The 26,285-nt window shown below is 44.6% G+C and overlaps 1 protein-coding gene and 1 long non-coding RNA gene across 2 annotated transcripts in view; both read left to right on the top strand.

Moving 5' to 3' along the window:
* LOC144110916 (uncharacterized) overlaps positions 1-13,244 on the top strand; it is a 46,066-nt gene extending 32,822 nt beyond the window's left edge. Inside the window, exons 6-10 of the mRNA XM_077643984.1 lie at positions 155-267; positions 3,274-3,426; positions 7,137-7,202; positions 11,468-11,611; positions 13,115-13,244. Of these exons, the coding sequence (XP_077500110.1) occupies positions 155-267; positions 3,274-3,426; positions 7,137-7,202; positions 11,468-11,548 (413 nt within the window). The 3' untranslated portion in view covers positions 11,549-11,611; positions 13,115-13,244. The remainder of the gene's footprint in view (positions 1-154; positions 268-3,273; positions 3,427-7,136; positions 7,203-11,467; positions 11,612-13,114) is intronic.
* Positions 13,245-19,302: 6,058 nt separating this feature from the next.
* LOC144110340 (uncharacterized) overlaps positions 19,303-26,285 on the top strand; it is a 57,182-nt gene continuing 50,199 nt past the window's right edge. The window contains exons 1-3 of the long non-coding RNA XR_013309811.1: positions 19,303-19,367; positions 21,288-21,465; positions 22,559-22,700. This is a non-coding gene — a long non-coding RNA (uncharacterized LOC144110340). The remainder of the gene's footprint in view (positions 19,368-21,287; positions 21,466-22,558; positions 22,701-26,285) is intronic.

Genomic DNA, 26,285 nt, shown 5'->3' with positions numbered 1-26,285 from the left:
GCTTAGAAACCGTCCAAAATTTTAAAATAAATATGAGAGTCACCATTACGGCAGTTCTGCAAGTATGCTGCTGTGCGTCGAGTTATATTACAGCGCGGATCGCGGAAGCTAGGCTGGAAACATTTGAGCTCTGAACGGAATATTCTAATTGCAGGTCGCCCCGAGATTGGACACGCGTTTCCGGGAAGGACAGGGCGTCAGCTGAACCCCAAGCGTGAAAGCAGGTGCTCCGCCAGTCGAGCCCTTTGGACAGCCTTTTTCAAGACGGTAAGTTACCACCATTTGACTGTAGTCAGTTACAACTCAAGAATACAGCGGCAAATGCCCCTCAAAGCGGGCTCTCCAGCTAGTGTCGTCGTACAAGACAAAAGCCTTGGTCCCCAGCCATTTCGCAACTTCCTCGGGGAGTGTTCGTTATTCGGGCCAGGGGCGAAGTTGAAAAGAGGCAGAGGAAAAAGGATCGTGTCTTGAACGACGCCATTGGCTCAAGTGCATTCGCTTTGCATTCCTGAGTTGTAACTGACTCTAGGGACAATTGCCTCTTTGCTTTCTTATGGGGAAAAGACGCATATTTAGTCGAAGCCTCTTTATCCTCCCCTGTGGATGGGTGTAATGCGAAGCCTTGAAGATTTTGCTACGCCTATGATATAAAAGTCTGCTTTGTCACGAGCCAGGTCGGTATTGTTGGCAGCGAGGAGCAGATATCTGCACTGCATAAGCTCGAGACAAAGAAATAGGAAAAATTTACAAGGCATCTGTCAAAGCCTCTTACTGAAGAGTGGGGGTCACAAAAACATGAAGCCCGTTTAATGGAAGGGATTTTACGTTCTCTTCGCACTCAGTGTACGCACCTCACGGACTACTAGATGCTTTAAAAAAAAAGAGTAGTCTACATAAGAACTAGGCGAAAAGAGTCACCACCAACCGGATTTTATTTTTACACGCAGAACACGAAATTTTAAAGAAAAACAAGGATTTGTTATATATTTATGACACGAGGACATCTCGTTCCAGCCTAGCTTACACCTTGGCAAAAAGGCAGTCACCACATTAAAAAATAGACACCAAGGTAACGGCCTCGCAACGCGAGATTCAGTGACAGCTGTTCGCTTCTTTATTTCGGAGTGTATTAAGCTAGAAACGATTTGCGGGAACAATTTCTAAATGCACAGTAAACGACTAAATGTCTTTCCACCTTTTGATCATATTGTGTTTCTTTAGCAAATACTGACGTCCATTGCATGCTTACGTCGCCTACGATAGTTGGTTTTTGAACATGTAATATGTTGAGTATGCGATATGCTCTATACGGAGTCAGTTTTTGTGTGGTATACACTAGCCGTGTTTCCTTGCATATAATATTGTTTTTTTGTTGTCATATTGCAATCATGTATCCGCACTGCTCTACTTTGTTATGGTCTCATGGGCCTCATCAAGCTGCTCCGAGCAGCTTTTTTCCCAAGAGTTCCAACCATGTATATATGTTGTGAAATCAGTTGAACTGAATTGAATTGAATTGTATGGAGAGTTTGGCAGCAACGTGTATATGTAGCATAGCTATACTTGTTCTGCCGTTTAATGCGCGCTTCGCCATCTCTGCCGATGCGCTCCTCGTACGACTCACGCCATTACTCTGGCTCTCTGTGTGTTCAGCCAACCTCTTTACACAGTGGCCACATTCCCGATGGCTCCCATAGTGCCCAGCTTCCCGTCCATTCGCCATGCTCTGCTTCCGTAGTAACCCCCCTCCTCCTAAGGCGGCCACATTTCGGGTGGTATTACGGATGCAGCATAGTGTAAGCACGTGTCATCTCTCCGCAGTGGCTGGGTCGTTCAGCCGCTCGGCCTAAATGCCTGAGGACACGGGTTCATTAACAGCAGCGGTGGCCGCAGCGTTCGCGTTTCGATAGAGAACTGCAAGGCACTCACTTATGGGCTGTGCGATATCAGCGGTCCACAAAAAATTCTGAAGTCACATAAGTCTGCTTACATGAAGGAATGCGAAAGGATGTGTTTTGAGGAAAGGAAAAGACTCAGTATAGCTCTCGGATCTCACATCTCTGTGGACACCTCAAACGTGCTATAAAGCATGCAACTGAAGTAGCGTGTACGTATGTCATCGGTCCGAACCCCTGTAGCAAGTTGAAGGTGCATATGTCATTGGTCCGAATTATTATAGCGTTGTAAGCGTTGTAACACGAAGCTGCTGTGTTGGTGCCGAGTGATTTTAGCCAGAATTTCCGAGAAGACCTAAAAAAAATTTCATGCTTAAACAAATGTAAACACCAAAGTTTTTTTCGTGTGTTTGAAATGTTATAATTCGTAAGACGTTTGTATACATGGCTCACCACATGGTATTTACGACCCGCAATGATTATAATTTAACTTCCTTTCTCATTTTGCTTCTGATTCAGTTTCAACAACTGAACGATGACTGTGACGTCATATGTGACTGTATATTAGACGTGACGTGAAACATCCGTGCTGCTTCTTCTTCTTCCTCTTAAAAAATCCGCGCTACAATCGTTGCTTCATCGTTTTCATATACAAGAACAGGTAAGCCAGCCTGCCTCAAGAGCTTCAATGAAAACGACCGATAAATAAGCAGCGATTATAAAGCAGTTTAAGCTGATTGCCTAATGCAAGTTCTGGTCGTGTTCTGTTCTCGGACACTATTCTCTGCACGTTGAGAGCTTGTCCACGAGGACTACAGGCCGAATAAGCGTGGACACCTACCGCAGCAGATGATTTTCACCTTAGAGGTTGCAGCCTCCTGCTTTCCAGGACGCGCCAGTTTCTCAATTTGAATGGAATGGCCATATTATCCTTGCTATCTGCTCAAAAAGCGAAACCAGTTTTCCTGCTGTGGTGAGTCAGTGCTTCCGGCTGCTGAGTCCCAGAACGCAGGCACAATCGTGCCCACCGCGGCAGCGTTTCGGTGGATGCGAAATGCGGAAGTCGTCATGCTGTGGTGCGTCGGCGCTCGTTAAAGAACCCCACGTGCTCGAATACATTTCGAAACCGTCCAATACAAAGTGCACTGGTTTATCTTTCATTTCCTTTCCGAGGACCACGGCTCGCCCATTGGGGCCGCAGATAGTCGGACAGTTAATGCGCCTTTGCATTCCTGGTAACCAATTATGTTTATCATTGATGACCTTTGAGGACAGCGAGCGATCTCGGTGGTCTCGTTTCCCTCGCTATGTGTTCGGAGAGCAGCCACTCCGAGCCATCCATTTTCTACCTGCCTTATGAGTCGTCCTTGCTTTCCAGCCGGCCCCCTCTCACTCGAGGAGAGAGTGGCGTTTCCACTTGCTCCAGCAGCAGAGACGCCCAGCGCATGGAGGATTACACGCTGAGGCAGCAACGGGAAAGCGGGTGGCGCTGCGACGATGCTCCGACATACTACCGGCCGGGCCGGCTCAGGTGAGTCTAACAGTAAGCCTACATAGGCTGAGTGTTAGCGGTTTGACTTCAGTTGCCGCTACGCCACTACACCACTAACACCACTACTACTACGACTACTAATGCAATGGAAACTCATTAATTTGAACGTGCTTATTTCGAACTGCAGGTTTAATAATGCGTAAGCATTGTATGGATATGTTTGTGGTTTCGTGTAATCATGATAACGTTAAAACAAATTGAGTTATAAGAAAAAGAATGGTTGCATTAAGAGCATTAAAACATCTCGCCGGGCAAACCATGAGGTGCATGCAGTGTATTTAATTAATTAGAGCCAAAAATGTACAAAAAGTGGCCGGGGCCGGACCAGAAGTGACTACAAATTTGACAACACTCGAAGTGGGCGAAACTTAACCGTGGCGCCCAATTTGAGATACCAGAAGTCTGGAAGGAGCGAAGCGGGGCGCCAAATTTGAAAGCGAAGCGTGGTGCCAAGAATGAAAACTCGAAAATGGGCAATGATGGAACTTCAATAAATGCATACCTCCAATCGTTAACAAAAGCGCAGGAAGTTCCCTGGCGTCGACCGCAAACACGTTGCCTTCTGAATCCGGCAGTGCTTGCCCTCATGCACCCTGGCCAGTACAACCCAAACTGCCATAAATGTGGTGTAAGGGCCATATTCGACCACAATCTGTGGAACTGCTCAAATGATCCGCTTCCGGCAGAGTTGATACAGCACCCCTTCTCCTGAGCAGTGGGAGGCTGTGCTGGTCAGCTTGGACCCTAATATTCAAGTACGGGCAATCGAGCGGCCAATGAGGTCACCTCTAGCCATGGGCTAGCGGCCATCAAGTATCTGTCTCCTGCAACCTGCTCTCGATGCAATAAATGTTTTACAATCCAATCCAATCCTATCTAATGCGGGTGATCCAATCCTATGTATTGCGCAGGGACCTCATAATTGTTTGGAACGGATGCTTGGTCTGGTCAGAATCTCGAGGGTTCGAAACCCTCAGAATGCAAACAATTTTGATTTTGTGGTTCGAATTAGTTACAATTCGAGTTCGGTTCAAAAAAACCTGCGTTAAGCAATTCAATATGGAATTTGCGAGGCACCCGTCGCTTCGACCGTACATTCTTTAAGTCAAAATGCAGGAAAGTGTAGTTTTGCATTGACATATCTGAACGGGTTTGAGAACAGCGCGTGGTTTAAATTTACTGACGTCTTCTCTGCATCGTGCCCGATATCACAGCTGTAAGTTTGAAGTTCAAGGATTTTTGGTGAAAAAAGTTTAGCTTGCGCGGTGAATTTGGAAGGAGTTGCATGTCTGCCTGCTTTTTTGAATTTGCATCAACTAGGATCGTGGGCTCTAGAGGTATTGCCAAGACTAGCTGAGATGCTGAGACGTTGACTGATCGCAGTCCAAATGTTAATTGTGTTACACCGCATAGTGTTACAGCCTTTAATACAACATATTTATTTTCCTCTCACCCACCTTTATCATCACACAGAGGCGTTTAGCATAAGAGCGGTCGATATGCGAGCAGCGCTGCCCATGTTGAGTCGCGAACTCATGCTGTTGTCCATGCCGTGTTGAACAGTGCATGGTATGCTTGGTTGCTTTTATTCATCTTCATCGTGACTCCAGTTTAGCTTTGGCTGATATATCTAGTTATCACTGGTAGTGAGCGAAGATTAGGACCATGAGAGTGAAATCATTAGAAGAATAGGAATGAGGTAGAGCACATTTGGCAGGCACTCTGATCATTAACGACAGTTTATATATATACTGTTTACACACAGTGGAAAAGCGCCTTTATTCTAACCTTGGTTGAAATATTAGTATAAACAAATATTACTATAAAGTATATAAATATTAGTATATATGTATAACTTTTCCATGCACATTTTGTTCCTCAAGTGTGTAATTGAAAAGTTACCTAACTAGGCCTAATTAATTAACATTGAACGAAAAATACTGCAAACTAGGTTACGGGGCTCTGAACCATCCTTATTTCATTTCATATATAATAGGTTTTCATACCAGCTGACTATATTGGTGCATATATATTATACCTACATAGTCAGCTGTTCTTCAAAGGAATGTGAAACTTTTTCATTCACACTTTGTTCCTGATGGCAGTAATTAAAAAATGATCTAATTAAGCTTAACTAATCAACTTTGAAGAAAGAACAAATACTACAGACGAGGTCACGCCACTCTAAACAACATACGCTCAGTGTATTTCACGTGGCTAGGGCAGGGTGCTTTTAAAGAGCGTGATTACATTTAGCTGGGACACCTGGTGCATGTGTGTGTGCGAGTGTGTGTGTGTGTGTGTGTGTGTGTGTGTGTGTGTGTGTGTGTGTGTGTGTGTGTGTGTGTGTGTGTGTGTGTGTGTGTGTGTGTGTGTGTGTGTGTGTGTGTGTATACAAATACTTCGAAACTGACAAACTAAGAAAAAAAGCGTTTACTGACGATCCGACTGAGGTGCAGCACCAGTAATTTCAAGATAGTGGCATATCACTTAACTGCTGCACGACTGCACCAGGAGTGGTATGAGGACTCCCAGTGATGTGTGAATGCAAATAGAGAATGACCAATTCCTCACTTATAGGCGTTAAGCCATTACCGCTATCCGAACAACTTTTATCTATGAAAAATAGAGCCGAACACTGAAGCGGCATTGGACCTAATTCTCATTTGGCCTAACTACGCAAACATTTTTTTACTAGATTGTCAGCACCTTGCACACACTCAGCACGTGCTGTATTGTCTTCGCTCTGGGCGCAGAATCTCATTTGGTGTTGAAAAAAGTCTTTTTTATTAAACACCAACACAATCACATTTCAATTTTGGTCATAATGCTATGTTAAATATATTTGCAGAAGCCTGCTTCAACAGATTCATGCAATATAGAATTATTGTGACGACTTTTTAATGTGAAATTTTATGTGGTCGTGAATTGTGTTATATTTAGTGATAGTGAAACAAACTTGCTGCATAATCTGGACCAATTGATAGTCTCCAAGGCTCCAAATTTGCACGTTTAAACATGTGCAGCCCACAGCCTTTTCAACCGTATTGACAGTACTTGCCATTACTTGGCAGTCCAGTGACTTAAGGCGTTGCCAGATCTCTCTCCTCATTATTGATACGAAAGCATAGCGCCGTTTCAGCTGTTGATGAATAGGAAAGAAGGGAAGTAAACATAGAAGATAGCTGAAGCGCATTTTTACGGCCTATTTTATACGACGCCAACTGGTTTATTTTAGAAAAAATGGCGGCTGATTTAACGTGGTTTAGCCAAATGCAGATCATGTGCACTAGCACTGCGATTTTCGCTTCGGGACTCCAGAAAAAGATGGCGACATCGGACTTAATCTCCGCGTTAAAGCAATGGCACGAAAGCGTTAATGGGTTAATGCCCATGTATGACTGATTGATCGTTCTCTACATTTCATAGACCGCTGGGAGTTTTCATGCGACACTGGCGCCGTTGTGCAGCGGTTAAGCCATGCGCTGCATGTACTCCCCTGCGATGGCAGATGTTTACACTGGTCGGGCTTGTGAGACCCAGGCTGATCCCCCCAGCATCAAACCTACGTGAAATGTGAGTTTGTTGGTTATAGGGTGATAGTGCAGGCGCGCAAAAAAAGCAAACTGAAGTGTCAGTCAGCGTGGTGCCATCTTGTCTTAATTCCGCCCACATCTCTGCCCTTCTAGCAAAGTTCGCAAAGCGAAAACGGAGGACCCACCGGAGCGCAAGGACCATGCCTTCACATACCGGAGGTGAGAACAAATGTCACATACATCGTCTAAGAGAAGAATAATTGCGGATAACTCCGTAATTTGTCGCTGCAAATCACCTAGCACTGCTAGCCAATAAATACAGTCTGATTTGTACCTTATAAGTGCATGCAGCCCTCACTGGTTAATGTCATTAAATATTTCCGAAACCAAGTTCATGTCTTTTACTAATGCTGTTCGAGGCCCTATCTGTTGACTCCCAAAAGCAGTACAATAGAGCTTATACAACAGTGCACAAGTACTTTGGAATCAGTGTGCAGTCATACCTATCAAGGAATTAAAAATCTGCCCTAAACTTCAATATGCTTCTCTTATTTGGGATCCAGAACAAGCTTGCGTCATCAGTAATGTACATGATCTGAATATATTAATTACCCTGCATTATATAGAATTTTGCACATAGCACTGTTTCAAATTATTAGAAAACAATGCACTGGTAGTGAAGATAGCACAGCGGCATAAAATGTACCGCTTATTGCTTTGCCAAAAAATTGTCACTATCTTCTTTCATAATGAATTCTTTCCGTCATAGGCACAAGTCAATACGTCCGCATCATGGCCATGCAGTTAATGGAAAGCGCTACTCATCCCTATAGGCACATTCTTTCATACCGAGCATCCTGAGATACTACCAAGCAATCTGATCCATCTATATACATAACAGATTATGCGCTGTCGCATCACGGGCTGATCATTATTTGTTCCCACTTTTTCTTCTGCTTGATGTTCTGCTTTCTTGTTTTTCTTCACTGATTTTCGTGTGGTATCATGCTGACTTGATTTAGCGGCGTTTGCGTGTTGAGAAATGCAGGTGGCGCTACTGCCACCCAGGTCGTCATGCCTAATGACGTCATTACAACCTGTCCAACATGGTATCTGGCAACCTGATCGAGGCAGGTGGCAGTCAAGGAGGTACACTGGTCTTGGACCTATTTTCCTTACGTTTATTCCAATCCAAATGAAACTTTGTCACCCTCTCAGTTTCTTTATGGAGATTTCAGGTATTGGATTTGCTTTTTCCATAAATTGAATAGCTCCTAAATTAATGAAAAAAATCGCGGTATGTCCTTCCTTGAAAATTTTTAATTAAGTTTTAATTAACAGACAATTTTTAATGCATTGCTACAATCTAATGAGTAAAGAACCCTATCAACAAATCCATTTTATTTAACCTTTATTAGTATTTCTCAGCAATTCTAATAGCAACATTCTAGGTGACAATTTCGTGCAGGTTATCAATTTTTGTAACTGGGTGGTTATGACGCTCGGTTGCTGACACGAAAGATGCGGGTTCGATCCCGGCCGCGGCGGTTCAGTTTCGATGGAGGCAAAATGCTAGAAGCCAATGCACTGTGCGATGTCAGTGCATGTTAAAGAACCCCAGGTGGTCGAAATTTTCGGAGCCTGAGTCGCTTTGGGACGATAAACCTCCATGAACCAAACCAAACCAATTTTTATAGTGCGGATGTACTTTTCTACTTTTATTATTGCAGACGCTACACCTTCGGCTTGCATTAGCAAACAAAAAAATTGAAGAAGGCACTCAAGGTGTCCGTTTAGGGTATGAGTTACGCTATGCGGAACTGATCATTCTCTATATTCATCTTTAACATGCTGTTAGATGTCAGTGCACATTAAAGATACCCAGGTGGTCGAAATTATTCCGGAGCCCTCTACTACGGCACCTCTTTTTTCCTTTGTTCTTTCAGTCCCTCCTTTATCTCTTCCCTTATGGTGCAGTTCATGTGTTTGCCAAGATGAGAAAGATACTGAGTTATTTCCTTTCCCCAACAACCAATTCTTCTATATTCATACGCGTAGATCCCTGGGAGTACTCATGCCCCCTCCTGGCTCAGTGGTGCAGTGGTTTAGAGATTTGCCACTGCTTTGTGATGGCAAGTGCTGCCTGCGGGGGGCCTTCCCTTACAGAAATGGTCTATAGACAGTCTATACATTTCTTATAGACCCTATTTCTTTCCTATAGATACTTCTTTTTATGTATTTGCAGTCTTTAGACTGTCTTTAGACAACAGTCTACCAAAAGTGTATGACCATAAATATAGATTGTCTATAGACCGTCTGTGAGATTTGTATTACCTATAGACTGTTCTCTAGGGTTTGTCTAGAGAAAGTCTTTAGACTTATAACCAGGAGTTCATGGACAGTCTATAGACTGTCTAAAATTTTTTTATAAGGATTGTGCGGCCTAGGGTGCTCTTCCTGAGTGACCAGTCGTTAATTTAATAACGGCGACCTACCGCGGTGACTTTACTCACAATCCTGGGGGCAGGTTTGGCTGACACCGCAAGGTCAGGTGACCTTGTTCTCCTGCCCTTCTGGCCCTCCTGCATCCCAGGTTGGTTCTCTGGGGATTTTTCATGGATTTTTCGCTTACGGCCAGCGGTGCCGATGACGCCGGCCGCACGTCGGATTTGTGCAACACAAGCTTCTTACCGCTATCGCGTTAAAATTGCAACTCTATCTTTCGGCAAGGACACTTTATTTTTCATTCTTTTTAGAGTTACATAATAATTATTGTCCTAGGTGCCGATATATCGATTACTGATATATTGAGGTGTTCAACATTTTCATGCTGGTAAATCGTTTGCTCCCGAAACAGTTGGTAGTTTTCTCACAATACGATGGCGGGTTGTCACGGCGCCAGAAGGTTCCGAAATCTAGGATGACGTGACAAGTAAGATCATGTGACCGATCTATTTTTTCTACCATGGCGGGTTTCGCGTGGCCAAGCAAAATTTTCGGGTACGTGACCCATACAACGGCCAATTTTTCGCTCGCAACGCCGACGATGACGCCGGATTTTCTGGAGAACAGGTGCCTTGGCGCCGTTGAGTTAAAATGCGAATGAACGTCTGGGTCCAGCTTGCTTCGAACACAGCGCCCATCTTTGTCCACAGGGTGCCACCCATTAAACTTCTACGCCTCTCCAGTGAAGATAACTTCTGAAAAGCCACGTACCTCGGCCCCGGTTACGCCTCGGGCCGTAAGGTATTTTTCTAGGTTCCTAATGCCAGAACCGAGAACGTAATTTGGCTGGACCTTCTTTGCGCCTGAATAAAAGACAATCTTTGCATGCCACTAGGCAGAGTTGAAAAAGGCACTGTGGCAAGGGTTAAACCCCACTGTGATTCACTAGGCAAGGTGGCGCTTGTCGCCGCCCCGATTCAAAGGTCTTACCAGTAATATGTATAAATGGGTAAAGGGGCGCGCATGTTAGCACCGTTGTGGTCAATGCTCGTTAATTCCATGGAGAGATCGGATCACGAATGACGTTCAGAGACGGCTGCTCACTAGGACTGTACAAATTTGTTTAAATTTTTATAGCAAAGGCATATGCGCGTGAGAAAATGCTACCCGGGGAATCCTTGCATTTGATCAGTGTCCAATCAAGAGGTCACTCATGATGACTTGAGCTGCCCACCGCAGGAAGCGGCGCCGTTAATTGTCCTCTCGCCCTGGTTCGGGTGGCGAGAGCCTGCAGTTTCGATAGCGATGTATTTCTTGTCGCCGTCTCTCAGCTTTGCCAGTGCATGGTAGCGCCGTTGCTAAACCGGCCTTCCATGGATGCATCGGTCATTCACCAAGGCTATCTGGAAGTACCACAAGGCCACAAACTTCGAACCTCGGCGCTTCGCGGATATGGGAGGCTTGGAGGAAGGGTTGGATTTCACCACCGTGAATGTGGGAATTCACCGTCGCCGTTACACACGGGCTGGCTTCTTCCTCCAACAACGCAATTACCTCAGAATATTCAGGAAATGGAGCGCCCGCATATACACTTTCTCCCGCGGACAATGGAAGACCCTTCCGCTTTTGACCCCACCGTGATGGTGGCGCAAAGTATGATGGCTCCATGCTGACGCCTCTCCTAAACGCGTCTGTTGCGCGCTCGCATGAAATTCCTCACGGGCTTGCCAGCGGTGTTTGATCATATCAGCACCTTCGTTTCCTTGTTCGATCAGGAACGGCAATTATATTTCCAGAGAACAGCGAAGACTTTCTTTATGGACATAAAGCGTAAAAATTTGTTTTAACTAAGACCTCTATGGCTGGCAGAAGTATTGGACTATCTGTAGTGCTTCATACAGTGGAAACTCCGCCATTTAGGAACCATGTTGACGGCACCTGGGATTAAGTAAATATAAGATCGTCTTCACCGCTACATACAACAAAAATAATCACCGAGACACTAAATTTGAGTACTCAAAGGAATCGTCTCATTTCAGGTGACCTCGAAAAGAGACGCGTTTCCGCTGTGGAGCAGACAGCGCGACGACGGCCGGAAGCTCGGTGGAGCCCGAATATGAAAGCAGGTGACGTGGCCCATGCCAGTGCACCAGGAACAGGAAACTGCACATCCCAGCTCTGCAGTAGGTATCGTTCTGGGCGACGCCCAACCACTTTGATGCCCCGAAGGGTCCTGTCAGGCCTGGATGTTTTGTGAATCTGGGCGGCCTGTCTCATGGTCATACTTCTGGGGAAGCTTTGTCGAATCAAACGTTTTGGGTGGCCATTCTCCCACCATTTCAATTGACCGCCAGGTCCTTGATTGGTCCAGCCATCCGTAATTGAAGTGCTAGCCAGTGAGAATGTTATTCAAGGGGTTCTTTGGCCACCAGGGCCGCGTCAGCCGAGGATCGAGTGAGTGCGCCATCTATCTGGTTCAATTGGGTTTGGCTGAGAGCATGCCTATAGGACGACGAAGGACTGGATCGATTTATCTACCGTTGTCACTGTGTGAGATGTCGACTCAGTGTTCAGTGAGGACCAGAAAAATTTCTGCGGCTTTCCTTTAATTCTTTCTTCATCTCTGTAAATGTTTGCGCCCAGAAAACTCACTTTGTAAAAGCGAAACAATAGGGCTCGTGCTCAAGAGCCTAGGGCGTTCATCGGAAGCAATATATTTGGAGGCTTCTCTTGTGTTACGACACCATGTTTTTCGGCTCCGTTCACGTTCAGATGACGAATAACCTTGTAAGGCCCTGTGAGGCTGATTGGGGGTTCTTACTGTTTCAAAGCTTGTAACCACGAAGGCGAGATCCTATCGAGGGCGCCTCAACAGGGGTTAAACGTGTATCACTTCACTGGCATACCAGATGAGGTGCCTCTTCATCGCATTGAACTACTTAATTGTGCTCCCCGAGGGTTGCTCATCGTACACGAACGCTCTGGAGCAGGACCGCGATGAAAGTCGCTGCAAGGAGGTAACCGTGGCGGATTGTGAACACAACTCGTTAACATCGATGGGCCTTCCGTTCATTGTTGCCTGACCGATTGCAGCGCCAACTACATTCCTCCAGTGTAAGCTGTTATAAAATGATATCCTGAGATATCAAGGTAATTGTCGCCGGAAGTGACATCGTATGCGCATGGCTGATGCTGTAAACAGTGCTATATGATCTCTCTATCAGAGAAACAGATATTAGAAGTAAGCAACATATTGACCACCGAAAACGGCTGTCGCTGAATCTCTCGTTACACATGGGGATAACAGGCTTGCAGCTTTCCTGTACTGCAACTATTCGATTCTTATCAATGCGAAAGCATAAGATGGCTCATGATACGCGTAACCCAAAAAGTGGGAGCGTTACAAAAATCGCAATTGGTCGAAACTTTGAGACGTCCTCAAAGTCAGGAAAACATGAAATGCTAAGCAGTAATAGTCAGTACTTGTGCTTATAACTGCCCTAACTACAAAGCAATATTATACGATAAAAAGAGAACTTCAGTATAGTTGCGAGAGAATCTGAAAAAAATTTGAAAGTGAATTTGGAATAGAATTGCATTGTTTTCGTATTACTGGTACGTACATTCCTTATGTGCTCCCGGAAATTTTACGTTACCCTCTTTTTTACTACGTCTCTCCATTCCAGCCTCCCCCTTGGAAGAAGTGAAGCTTGCTGTTCCTGCGGAAAAAGCAAGAACAGAGTGGAGAGCATGGCCTGGCCCAGATCCCCCAGGCCGCAACATGAAAGCAGGTGGCTATGCCACAGCACCTTCTGCTTGGGCGAGCAGGTTCATCCTGGTAGGGCTTATTCCAACGTCTGGCATATGACATCAGTGGCCACTGCACATTATAAACTGCTCATCAGTTATACTAATGCAGAGAAATCGCGTTAATGAGAAATCACTTAATTCGAACAGCCGGATGATACGAACAGATCCTGTCTCTTCGTAAAAATCACACATTTACGAACTCCACATTAACTTTTCAGATCCATTTGAGTTCTAATTATGTTGCACTTTGCTAAAAAAGCTCATCAAAGTACGTGCTGTCGTGGATTGGATGGCGCAACTGATGCTTGCTAGGAGGGAAGGATGGAGTTGGTATTTTGGGTTTCTACGTATTCCTTGAAAACAAATCAAAGTTTTAGTCGAGCCTTAATCGAGCCACCGCATTGGCTCGGTGGTTATGGTGCTCGGCTGCTGAACCGAAAGATGCGGGTTCGATCGCTGCCGCGGCGGATGAATTTGAATGCAGGTGAAATTCTAAAGGCTGATGTGCTGTGCGATGTTGACAAACGTTAAAGAATTTCAGGCGGTCTAACTTTTAGCACCCCTTCTCTACGTGTCCCTCATACAGCCTGAGTCGCTTTGGGGCGTTAGACCTCCATAAACCGCAAACCATAAATGACATGCAAGTTTTTTCAAACGTACGCTTAGTTCTTTAACACTACACAGATATTTGTAAGACGTACGCGACACGTTGCCTGAGTAATTATGGTGCTGGGATAAAGAGACTAGAGATCCAGGTTCAGTCTCAGCCGCGACGGCCGCATTTCAAAGGATGCGAAACGCCACCGGCACCCTTGTGCCGTGTAATGTCAGCGTACGTCAGAAGAACCCTTGATGGTCTTAGCCCTTCAGCCATTGTGTGCTTTCGCGAAGTAACTGATGTCGTCTACATTTGAAATCGCTGCTGGACAGAAGGTTAAAGCCATTTCATGCCTAGAAAAGAAAAATCATTGCTATTAAAAAAAAAAAAAACAAGATAGACGTGACGAGTTTTTGTGGTGTGCCTAAGAAGGGCAGTCTGGAGCTGTAATTTTTTTCTCGCGCTTGGTGAATTATTCTGCTAAGGGACTCTGTAGTTCAGTTTTCATCGTGAAAACAGCTTTGGATGGGAACGAAAATAAGTGGGCATATTTTTCTTTAAGAATAGCGCTGCAATTCCGTGTGTGGGGAAGTGTGCGCTGTGCGTGAGTTAAGTTTTTGATTCCTGCAAAAATATTTATTCATAAACTTTGCTGTTTTCTTAGTACATTTTCTGTACATCAAAAATAATGCCTGTTACGCTCGGAAATAGATTTAAACTACCGCCAGATATTCTGGAAGCGAGTCGTCGTAAGAGACCATAGGGGAAAAAAAGCCTCTTCTCCAGAACCACGTGGTCACAGGGCCCATGGTCGGTCTCATAAATGCATTCTGATTGACAGTGTACTTGTTCAGGCCGCCTTAGTTCCCACTGTAGGCATGCGCAGATCACAATTGCTGATTTGAGTGGTCAGCCCAAGCATTGAACGAAATTTGGACACATTAATCCATTTTTCTGCTCTAACTTGAGGTATGGACAGACAGATGTCCCAGCGTCGGCTGTTAGTGAGTTCTTGTTATAGGTGCTGTGGTCATGATAATGTTTATAATGCTCTGTGCTTCATGTGGTCACATATAAATTATAATAGGTGATTAGAATCTTTGCGATATATCGATTCTGAAAGCGATTCCATTCCATTCTTAGTTTTCCCGCCCTTCTTTACTGGTTGGAGCAACATGACGCTCCTCGGACGATCTTCTTAAGTGGTGTCGATTGAACCACCGTGGAACAGCAGGAAATGCATAGATGCTTTGAAATCAAGAAAAAGCAGCTATACTACACTGGCACTGGCCATGCTTTGGTAACTCACGTAATCGCGTCACCTAGTCATGCGACCTGGTCACATGCTCATGGCGTCTCTTCATGGTAACTACCCGATCACCACACATCACGCCTTGTACAGGTGCCAGTCTAGAAGCAGTCGGTTTTAGCAGCGCCGCCATTTTAACCCACCTCCCCTAGCGCCCCATTCTCCATACGCTCAATAACAACAGTATGGCTGGCACGATATTGCTGGAAACAGGTGCGACGAAAAATTCTTCGCCAAATAAATTTGCAAGTGCACGTGTTCATTCTGCATTTTTGGCGAGATGCATGCTCTTGTCGCCAGTAGGCGGTGCCTTCGTAATTGGTATCACTTGTCCTTGTTTGCCAGGGGAACCAAAGACAGCGGCGAGGCAACTAGCATGGAAACAGGTGGCACCAACATGGATGCCATCAGCCTGACCATGGGCGTCAAGCTAGTGTCCGCTCTCAACCCTTGCTGGTAAGCCTGAAGGTGCTTTTTCCAGCCAAATTAAGGAAACGTGTGGTGTAGGATGAATGGACGAATGGATGAATGGGCTGAACCTTTTAAATCGTGCGGTGGTTCAAGCCACCTAGTCATGACTTGTGAAATTTACTCTTGTCTTGATTTTAGCCGCCAATCAGATAACCTTCGCTTGGTTACTTCTACTGGCTTAAAATCTACTTACCCTTCACTGTCCTTAAACCCGAATGCCTTCGATAAATCAGCCCTGCTCCTTTCCGCGGTAGGCTGAAGCCGTTTACAAAAAAGTGTCAAGTTTTCAGCCGTTTCCTCCTCTCTGCACGCAATGCACGTGTCTATCTCGTGGTACCTGACTCTGTATGCCTTACTTGGTAGTCCGTGTCAGCTACCTCTATTGGAGTGCAACGAAATGTTAAATGAAGGGGAGGAATATAGGCCAAGGACTCAAACATTCACCTGTTTCCTCCTCTTACACAACAGTGGTAAGCTTCCAATCAGCGGAAAAACTGCCGTAATTCTTGGAGTTGGCGTCAAGAAAAGCCCGTTTTGATTGAGACGGTTGTGACAACACAGGTTGAGCATTGAAATCAAAATGACTGAATTAGTTAAATTTTGATTATGTGGCCGTAATAGCATGACTGAAAATGACGTTAAGACAAGTAAGGGTTAAATGATTACGCTGGAAAGAAGAAAATTTGGGTAATTGATCGAAACTGATTACCCTTGTGTTCCTAGTCAGACACTGTATGCAATGAGTGTAATTAGAATTGTGTACCAATTAACATAGTGGAACAGTTTTTTTTAGTCGCGTATACACCTAAGGCGGAGTGTAAGTGTTGCTTGTTGGGCGAGTTGACGATCCATAATAATAGAGCAGCGTTTAACAAAACAGGACAAAAGGAGGAACACAAAACGACACGAGCGCTAACTGTCAGCTCTTTTTTTCTTGCCGTTGCTACATATATATATAAATGAACCACAGCATGAAATGGGAAAGATTGATCAGGTCAGCTGATGCAAGCTATACAACTCAGCCTTTCGCTGGTTACCATTCATTTAGATATGTGAGCTTTTTTGCTGGTAGTGCCAGTGATGCCATGCTCACACACTTGTTGCCTGCATGTGAAATATTAAGAGCCTCAATAATCTCTGTAACAAGCTTATCATTGTGGCGGTTGATAATTTGGCTCCTTTTAAAAAGGGCCATGCACGCCTTTGGACGGCCCCGTTTCTTAGACTGGATTTTGCAGTGGCGACAGTGCTGGCTTAGGTGGCCTGATTTGCTCTCATTAACATTGTAGTCATGTTCTGTTACCCTGCTATTTACACATCTCCCTGTTTGCCCAATATACTCTTGGCCAGAAGACAACGGTACATGGTGGACAACACCCTCTTCACCGGTGACAAATCGTTTCTGGTGGTTACACAGATTTGTCTCTTTGCAAAGCATAAACAGTTTTATGGGCACTGAAAATACAACTTAAACGCCTGCTCGTTTTCCTTTCTTGTTTAGGTTGTGGAAGGTCTGATGAATGTAAGGCATGACAGCTTTCTTGTGATCCTGCTGTTCATTGGTACCCTCCTGCTTGTCGAACAGTCGTGCTTTTTCATTTTTTCGAGCAGACCTTCAGCCACAGATACAATTAGTGGCCCAGGATACCAAGAATCAGACAGTCATCTTATCTGTAATGCCAAGCATTCTTGAATCATGTGCTAGCATGAGCTTTTGAGCGCATTTGTCGGGCAGTACTTGAGCCTCTCTTTACCAGTTTTGAAAGTGCTGATACCGCTGGCTGTAGGCCTTTGGTTCATGCTGTGGTTCATGGATTTATATATATATAGAAGCGGCAAGAAATAAACAGCTGGCAGTTAGCACTCGTGTCATTCTGTGTTCCTTCTTTTCTCCTGTTTTGTTAAGCACTGCTCTATTATTATGGTGCGTAAGTGTTCCTCCAAATTTTAGCGCACTTGCAGAGGGCATTCCCTGAATTTAGCCGTATGTTTGTTTGTTTGTGTTGCCCACACCAGGATGAAGGGTGGGAAACATGCCCAGGCATATGCATGCATATATATACATATATATATATATATATATATATATATATATAACTCGATGCTTCGATCGGAGGACCGATCTTTTTCAAGAGTGATTTGCCTTCGCTGGCATTTCTCTCTTTTATAAGGTTCAGACAAAGGGCAGGTGAGCGAGAAACAGAGTACAGAAATAAGTAGCTAGGAGTAAAACAAAAATGAAATTAACAAATCATGAATTAAGCATGGATAGTAAAAAAGAAAAAGGAAATGTATGAAGCAAGGTGCAGTAACACAGACAGTAGTGACAATTAAACTTCAGACGAGCACGGTATGTCGTCGTATGCAACAAGGGGATCTGCTGAGGATTAGACAGCTTCTTGCTCACATTTTCACTCTGAGGTCGAAAGGTTTGCTATTGCGCCGTCGTGTCAGACCGCTGACGCAGGTGTTCACTGTCCATCTTCTTGGATGCATGTTGGGAACCTCTGCAGTTTCATTTGTGTGCATGTCCTTCACGGCACAGACCCCCTGAAGGCCCACATTCGGAACCTGAACAGGTATCCTGGGCCTCATGAACAGATTCCGACGAAGTTGTCCTCGTGGCATCCTAGCACAAGTCGCTCACACGCAAAGCTGGCAACTCTGGAGAACATACGTTGGTGCGAAAGCAACTACTTCACTAGCGATCCGGACAAAGCCGATGGCTCTCTGAAGCTTCGACCTTTGACCTTTGACACCGGCCAGATACCTACAGAAATAAAATGTTGTCGCGACTGGGTTTCGAACCAGTGGCAGCGCGAACAGATCAGTATCGTTGACCACCACACAAGAGCAGTATGCTATCGCCGCAGCCCATCACGCCTTGTGTTTAACTGCTCCACTATCACGCTGTGCATTTCACGTCGTCGTCTTCAACTTGCATCCATGCGAAAAAAACACTATTAGCCTCCTACCCCACAAAATCTGCAGATGGACATGGAATCTCTGAGATAATCACAGAAGGAAAAGAAACGTGCATACCTCGTGCCCTGGATGAGCGGACACCTCAATCATCCTTTGAGCTATGTGGCAGTATTGGCAGAGATGTGCTCTACATCCGTTGGCTTTGACAAGGTTGTGGCAGAAACGTGGCACTGGAGCAATAGGCCTACGGCATTCGTTGGGTACATTGGCGTTGACAAAGCTTTGAGGAACGGAAGGGGCAAAGTAAATGTCTTCCTTGGTCAGTGGACACTTCAATCACTCTTTTGTGTACGTGGTTTTGGCGCAACATTTTGTGCTCAGCAATGCTAGATGGCCTGCCATTTTTTTTTGAAGTGGATAGCTTTACTACACTAGGTAAAGCAGGCGGTGCGTAAGCCGGAGAGTGACCTTGAGTGATCTTCAGCCCAACCACGTCTGCCATGTATGACCATATCTGGTACAGTTAGTGTCGAACCCTTGACCTCTGACCTTCACCCATGACCTTTAGTTGACCTTTGACATCGGTTGACCTTTGCCATTTGTTTTTCTGCGTGTTCTGCACGAATTCATATGTGCAACAAAATACGAATGGCCAGCCTTTGACGCCCTTTTCATGAGAGATGTGATGCCGTTGCAGGGCGCCTCTCGCTTCGACGAGAGACTTGCGTTTCCGCCTCCACCATAGATTCGTCGAGGATTCGGCATGAAAGCGGGTGTTCCCAACCTATCGGATGGACGGGCCATGGACACATCTCTCATTTCCACTGTAAGCCTGATTATCATCCTGTTTGGGGCATCATCAACCTAACTACTTTCATTGCAGGACAAAGGCCATTTCAGTATCCCTCCAATTAAATGTGTCCTGTGCAAGCTGTGGCAACCTTCTTTCTGCAAACTTCTACTTCTGCCACCTCTTGCTGCTCTTGCCTTCTCTTAGAATCCATTTCGTTACCGTAAAGATGGTTGCTTGCCCTGCCCACGCCCATCTCTTCTTGATTTTGACTAGTGTATCAGTAACTCCCGTTTCTTCCGTAACTCACTCTGTTATATTTAATGCCACACATTTTTTTCCTTTCTATAGAGTGCTCTGCTATGCTCAGTTTAGGTACAACGCTTTTCGCTAGCCTCCACGTTTCTGCCCCATTGGTTAGAATCGGTAACATGTAGTATGTGTTATATATATTGGGACTATACAAATTTGAAAAAATGAAACATTCCCCTGTGCACCTTGGTTTCGGTGACTGTTGGCTTCCTTCATAACCTCATCAAACGAGCCCCTCATTTCGTTTGCCTTCTCTGCTAATAGCTTAACGAGTGTCTCAGTTCTGGTAGTCTTGATGCCATAGGTAGCATAAGAGGGTTCTTGCAGTTTCTGCTCTCGCCATTACATTATTTCCCACGTCACACACGCGGCGTTACAGGACGTGCTACATCCACCGCTATGGACGATGGTGGCTCTGATGAACACTCTCAAGGTTCGCTTACACGCAAAAACAGAAATACCCATGAGAGCAGCAGAGTGGACAGCCGTTGCTGTAGCTCAGTTGGTAGAGCACTGGACGCAATATTCGGAGGTCGTGGGTTCAGATCTCACCGGTGGCATGGTTGTTTTTTCTGCTGCTTTATAAGTAATTTTCTTTAAACCAATTGATTGGCATTACAAAATAAAAAATAAAAAATTCGAAACATTCTCCTTGCATCTTGGTTTCGGTGACTGTTGGCTTCCTTAATATATTTGTCAAATGAGCCCCTATATATATATATATATATATATATATATACATATATATATATATATATATATATATATATATATATATATATATATATATATATATATATATATATATATAATGTGTAGACGCAGTCTCACCGTTCCGAGGTTCCATCGCTTACGTCCGCCGAAACTGCACGCTTTCGCTTTCTTTGCGGTGGGGCTCCTCACAACGCTGTAGCATACTTTTTTTTTTCATGCAGCTGGGAAAGGCAGGGCAGCATTTTATAGCTCAAACCTTAATTTCGCCATTTCTTCAGCTATGATTGTTTACTTCATTACAAAGGCAATACACTGCTTTGGGAAAAAAAGTGAACGTTTGCCTATTTACCTTTTTTTTCTTTTTTTTCCCGCACTGAACAGTGTTGGATTCTATATTTAAATAAAATTTTATTTCATATTAGTATCGATTTTATATTTGAAGATTTCACAAGTCCCCTTTTCTCAGGTGAAAAATTTGAAAAATTGCAAAAAAGCAACACACTGTTATGAAAATATTGAAGGTAATGGTTCATTATTCTGATATATAGCAAAATCTTTCGTTTAAAATGTTTCAAGTGATCAAGTCGAGCATCGACTGCCATAGAAAACAAATTGGGAATGCCTTTGAGGGTAGCAAAAACGCGAACAGAAAAAAAACGTGAAAAGACTGCCGTCGGGTGATCTGCAGTTGTATTGATTCTTATAGCGATATCTTACAGTATATGAAAAAAATTGCACTCATAAACAGCCTCCCACTCAAAAATACTTTTATCCAGAATTGCTGGGTAGGACACTAACATCAGGGAGTTATTGCTAATTGCGTGTGCATTGTGTGTGTGTGAGTAATTGCGTGTGCTGTATGCGTACATACGTGCCATAAAATACTAGTGGCCAGCATTTGAGGCCCTTATCGTGTTGATGTTGTTGCAGGGCGCTCCTCTTCTCGAAGAGACATGCGTTTCCTACTCGGGCACGGAATCGCAGAGGAACATTCGGGGTGCGGTTGAGCCAGCCCCAGCCCTAGCATGGAAGCAGGCGGCTCAAGCGGCGGCGCACACCCTCCCGGCCAGCTGGACACAAGTGGACGTTGGCAGACACTCTTGGCTAGGTATTCCTGATTACTTGGTATGGGTTAGGTACGGTTAAGGTATTGTGTTTAGCTGGGAAAGCAATCCTGCTCAGGCTCGCTATGACAAACGTGGAAAAAAGTGCGCACACCCAAGTACCTGTAGCTCAGGATTTTGTTCTCCGCTGATTTGGTGTCGCATGGCAGGTTGAGTTGATGGCGGAGTAGCTCTTGGGCTCCGCCTAGTACAGCAATCAGGCTGGTCAACAACACACTAAATTTTTGCTTCGTGTTTTTTTCTTTAAAATGATGTGGTAGACTGATATATATGGATCACCACGTGATATTCACCTCTGACCTCTAAACGGTTTATAACTGCTTTTTTTTTACGCTGTTTTGATTTCAGTTCTGTCAACCGAACGATAGATGTGACGTGTAGTTGAACTTAAGGTCACGTGACACAGGAGAAGACAACAATATGGCATGCAACTCGCACAGCCAGATATTGCAATTTCAAGTAGACTTGATAAGCACATAGTGCTCGAGCCGCCGTGCTGGCTCAGTTTTTATGGTGCTCGGCTGCTGACCCCGAAGAAACGGGTTCGATCCTCGCCGCAGCAGTCTCATTTCGATGAAGATGAAATGCTTAGAGGCCTGTGTACTGTGCGATATCAGTGCACGTTAAAGAACCCCAGGTGGTCGAAATTATCCAGAGCCTACCACTGCGCGGTCCATCACAGCTTGAGTCGCTCTGGGAATATTTAACGTGCATTAGAAAAAATCGGATGGTGCTCTAACCACTTAATGCTGTGAAATAATTCCTAAAGCAAGTTCATATATATTACCTACAAAGCTTGAATCCCTACCTGCAAAGACAACAACAGACAAGTGCCTTGGCATCAGTGTTCGGTCAAATTTATTATGAAATGATCATAGTGATATTATTCTACCGCTGCTAATCAAACGATCGGACTGCTGAAACGCAAATAGGGATCAGACATTTCGGCCCTTATCGTTTGAAAGTCTGACATTCTTTTCTTCGGTGTTTACTTCAGTACTGAAGCTTTGGATTTTTTCGAAGAACGTTGTATTGCACGAATGAAGTGCTGACGTTTTCATTCTTTTAATGTTTCAGTCAAGGTGCCGAGGACTCTCCAACAGATGGCCTGTTCTCTGGGAATTCCTGCAGATTCTGCAACGGTCCACGTGTACCAGAGGAGGTAGTCGCAGGTGTGGGGCTTGCCGGCGGTATGGAAGCAAATCTTCGCTTACTGGAGGTGAGAAGAAACATCACATATATAGCCAGCCCTGTTCTGTCTCTAAGAAGATTATCTGCGGATTAGTGCATAATTAACCACTTGGCACTTGGCTTTACCGACTGTTACAGCATTACCTGGATGCAATAAGTACAGTGTGTTGCAAAAGTTTACAGTTTACTGCGCCATTGAAATGAACGGGCGGTGGAGTGTAAACATATGAAACAGACGCTACATGGTGCTCTGTCGTTAAATATTTCCAAAAGCAAGTTCATGTTCTTTAAGCATTCTAATCCTTACCTCTTGTTGTCTAAATAGCAACGAACTAATAGCGTGGCATCAATATGCAGTGTGTCTTATCGTTGAATTATGTTTTCTTATTCTAGCTGCAGCCAACAACATTGTCGCATTTCTGAAGCGTTCAATTGAATTTGATTAACAGGGAGTCAGATCATTAACTCTTTCAGCCAGAGATTTGTTTGGTGTTCAGGTGTTTGTAGGTTACAGCCTGAAAAGAACAAGTTTGTGTCATCGGCGTACAACACAATATTAGTAACTAATTGAATATTAACAATGTCATTGGTATATACAATGAACGAAAGGGGTCCTAGAATAGAACCTAGAATAGAATAGGGACGTCAAAGTTTACTAAACCAATTTCAGATATTATATCATGTATTTTCGTGTGTGGCCTCCGTCAATTTAAAAAACTCTCAAATAGTTTATTCACAATTCCACGAATTTCATACATATCTCATTTTTTTAAAGTAATATTGAATGCTTAACCGAATCAAAAGCCTTGAAAAAATCTAGAAATATTCCAACAGTGCAAAGCCTATTTTCAAACTTCTCAATTGAACAAATTTTTGTCTAATAGTGCTCTTTACTCGCTTGTAAAGTATACGCTCAGCTACTTTTGAAAACAGTGGTAGCAGTGAAATGGGGCGATAATTATTCGTGTCATATTTCTTCCCCCTTTGAAGACCACTGTAACACGTGCACCTTTGAGTTTGTCAGGAAAAACTCCTGTGAGCAGCATCCTATTAGATATGATTGAGAGGGCCAGTGATACTGCGAACAACACATACAATCGGAAAAACGGCTATTTCATCATCACCAGGTGAACAAGTGTTCCTAAGAGAATTTGATGGATTTGACTTCATCTATGGAAGTGGGCGACAGAAATATGAAATCACTACTTCTGGAAAGCATGTACATGTCTACCGTCATAGTCGCATAAGAATGAACAGCCCCGTGATGAGTTCCAGCTTCTGAACTGCTTGGATGATCATTCGACTGTGTCACTATTCCCGGTTATGTTTCCATTTTGTTAGGTAGCACACTATTCGTTTATTGTAGATAACATTCAATTTAAGAATAGAGAATCTTTTTTTGACCCACTTGATAAAATCTCATGAAGGACTTCGGGATGGCAGTTTGCAAGTGCATGTTTGTGTGGCCAAACCTCAAAAGTAGCCAACAAGAAAGATTTGGTGTCATTGCAGACAGTACAGTTTTCCTGTGACATCCGGTGGCGGCGATAGATTTTGTGGTTAGACATATATATGGACCTCCGTTTTCAGTGAAGGTAGCCCCCTCGCATTTGATCGTACGTGGTCAAAGCATGTCCTGCCGGTCCTACGACCTGTTCTGTGGTGGAAAGTATTTTTATTGTTTTCGGTGTTTTATTAACGATTTTGGTCTGGGGTGGAGGCCCTAGTACAGGGGACCAACGGTCCTCCTGGCCGTCGCATTTCGGGCGATCATATGTTTGATCAACCAGATCAGGTGACCAGAGGGCACGCTCCCAGCCGGCTAATTTGGGTACGGACCTAGCAGTCCCAGAGAATTTGGTGTTTGACTGTGTGTAGCGCCTTCCTTGAGAAGATGTCGCAAGGAATCTGCTGGAAAGTTCTCTCGATCACAGCCGCGCAACACACAGGCTCCTGAGCGGAAGTAGGAAGTTATGTCGGAAGCTTTAAGCATGTGTGTGGCGTGCGTCTGCGTGGTAGCATTGTCTGCCACATCAAAAGAACGCCATGAGTCGGGCTAGCATATTTTTAGAACATGCGTCTCATTTTGATCGCCTTTTTGCCAATAAAACCCAAGTCGCATACTCTCCGCATTGGTGCCGTATACCCAGTAGGGTAAAGGCAGTGGTAGCGTGAGAGGTTAGGGTGCGTGCAGGCATCGTCAAGTTGGGGGCAGGGAAACGGAATGCTCTATGAGCCTTCTCGTTGCAAGTGGGCTGTTCTTTCCAGTGACCCACAGAAGCTTAAAAAGGAGCTGCTCCACCCGACCGCATGGAAGCAGGTACTGGCATTGGAGCGAAGCTTTTCGATGCAAGGGGTAATGACCCTTTCCTTATCGACCTGCAACATTCACCTTGTTTTCTCGGTGCGCTTCACACCTGTGCAGAGTGTGCTTGGTTCGCCAGAATCCATGTCGTGGTCCCGTGACCAGTGGCGCAACTGCTGCGAAGGCGGCATTTCGCTCCATCAGGCGTAAAGCACCCGTGACACTCCCGAACATTAATTGCTGTGGACTTCACTTTGCAAATAGACTCAATCTTGTTTTTTTTTTTTCAATGAAGACTACAAAGCCATTGAGCGTGCTGGAGACCTTAACAGTCCTTGCCCTTTCCACGTGTAAAACCAGGTTCCTTTGTGCAATCAGAGTGGGTATTGTAGAGACGAAGGCCTGACCTGTTTTTGGGGTGTGTAGGAAATTTCAGATACAGTTATGAAGTTGCTCTTAAAATTCTGTGGCTGATCCCAAGGCGACAGATTCCAAGGTCGCAGTATCGAATTCCAACCATGGCAGACTCGTTTCGACGGAGGCAAATTGTGAAAAACGATTTTGTGCTGTAGGATATGAGCACGTGTAAAAGAAGCCAGAAGGTCGCCTGTAGGACAGGCGCTGCTAGATAAAGCTTGTTAGACCGAGGTTGATGTTGCCTAGGAATATCTCACAACCTGCCAATAAGTTTCGCTGCCTCCTACCACAGTGGGAAGTTTCCGATTTGGTTGTCAGATTGCCGTCTGCCACTGTGGGTAGGCTGTGATGACGTCACGAGGTCCACAAACGCGTCGCTGGTCACCATTTCACCTTGCACAGGACGTACCAATTCTAATGCATTAATAATCTGGACTCGTCTGGACGTTCACTTTTGGGACGATACGCATTACATTTACTTCCCCCAAAAAGCAGATGTTGGTGCCTATTCAAGTCTAAGATGCTTTTTTCGGTCAAACAAATCCGCATTTGCGAAAAAACCCCCAAAACGGAAATGCAGAAAGGCATTCAAAGGGGCTTAAGCTTCCCCTTTAATAATGAAACGTGACAGTGTGTTGCAGCACTGCCTGGGAGTCCACAGAATGCCGTCGCCCGTTCGGCCCAACCCCTTGCCCGTTGGACAAATCGCTCGGAATCTCTAGGGGGTCTCTCTGTCTTCTATTAGGACGACTATATACACCGATACTTAGCATCAGCAAACACTGGCTTTTATTCTGAGCAGTTTGACACCTTTGAACGCATTTTAATTTTTTCAATCGTTTCAATTACTAGATAATATATGCACTCTATTTTTTTTAATTAGAGTCATCA

This window comes from Amblyomma americanum, chromosome 11 (genome assembly GCF_052857255.1).
Source record: "Amblyomma americanum isolate KBUSLIRL-KWMA chromosome 11, ASM5285725v1, whole genome shotgun sequence".
Taxonomy (NCBI): Eukaryota; Metazoa; Arthropoda; class Arachnida; order Ixodida; family Ixodidae; genus Amblyomma; species Amblyomma americanum.
Note: the sequence above shows the minus strand (reverse complement) of the source record. Positions and strands in the feature narration are given on the sequence as shown.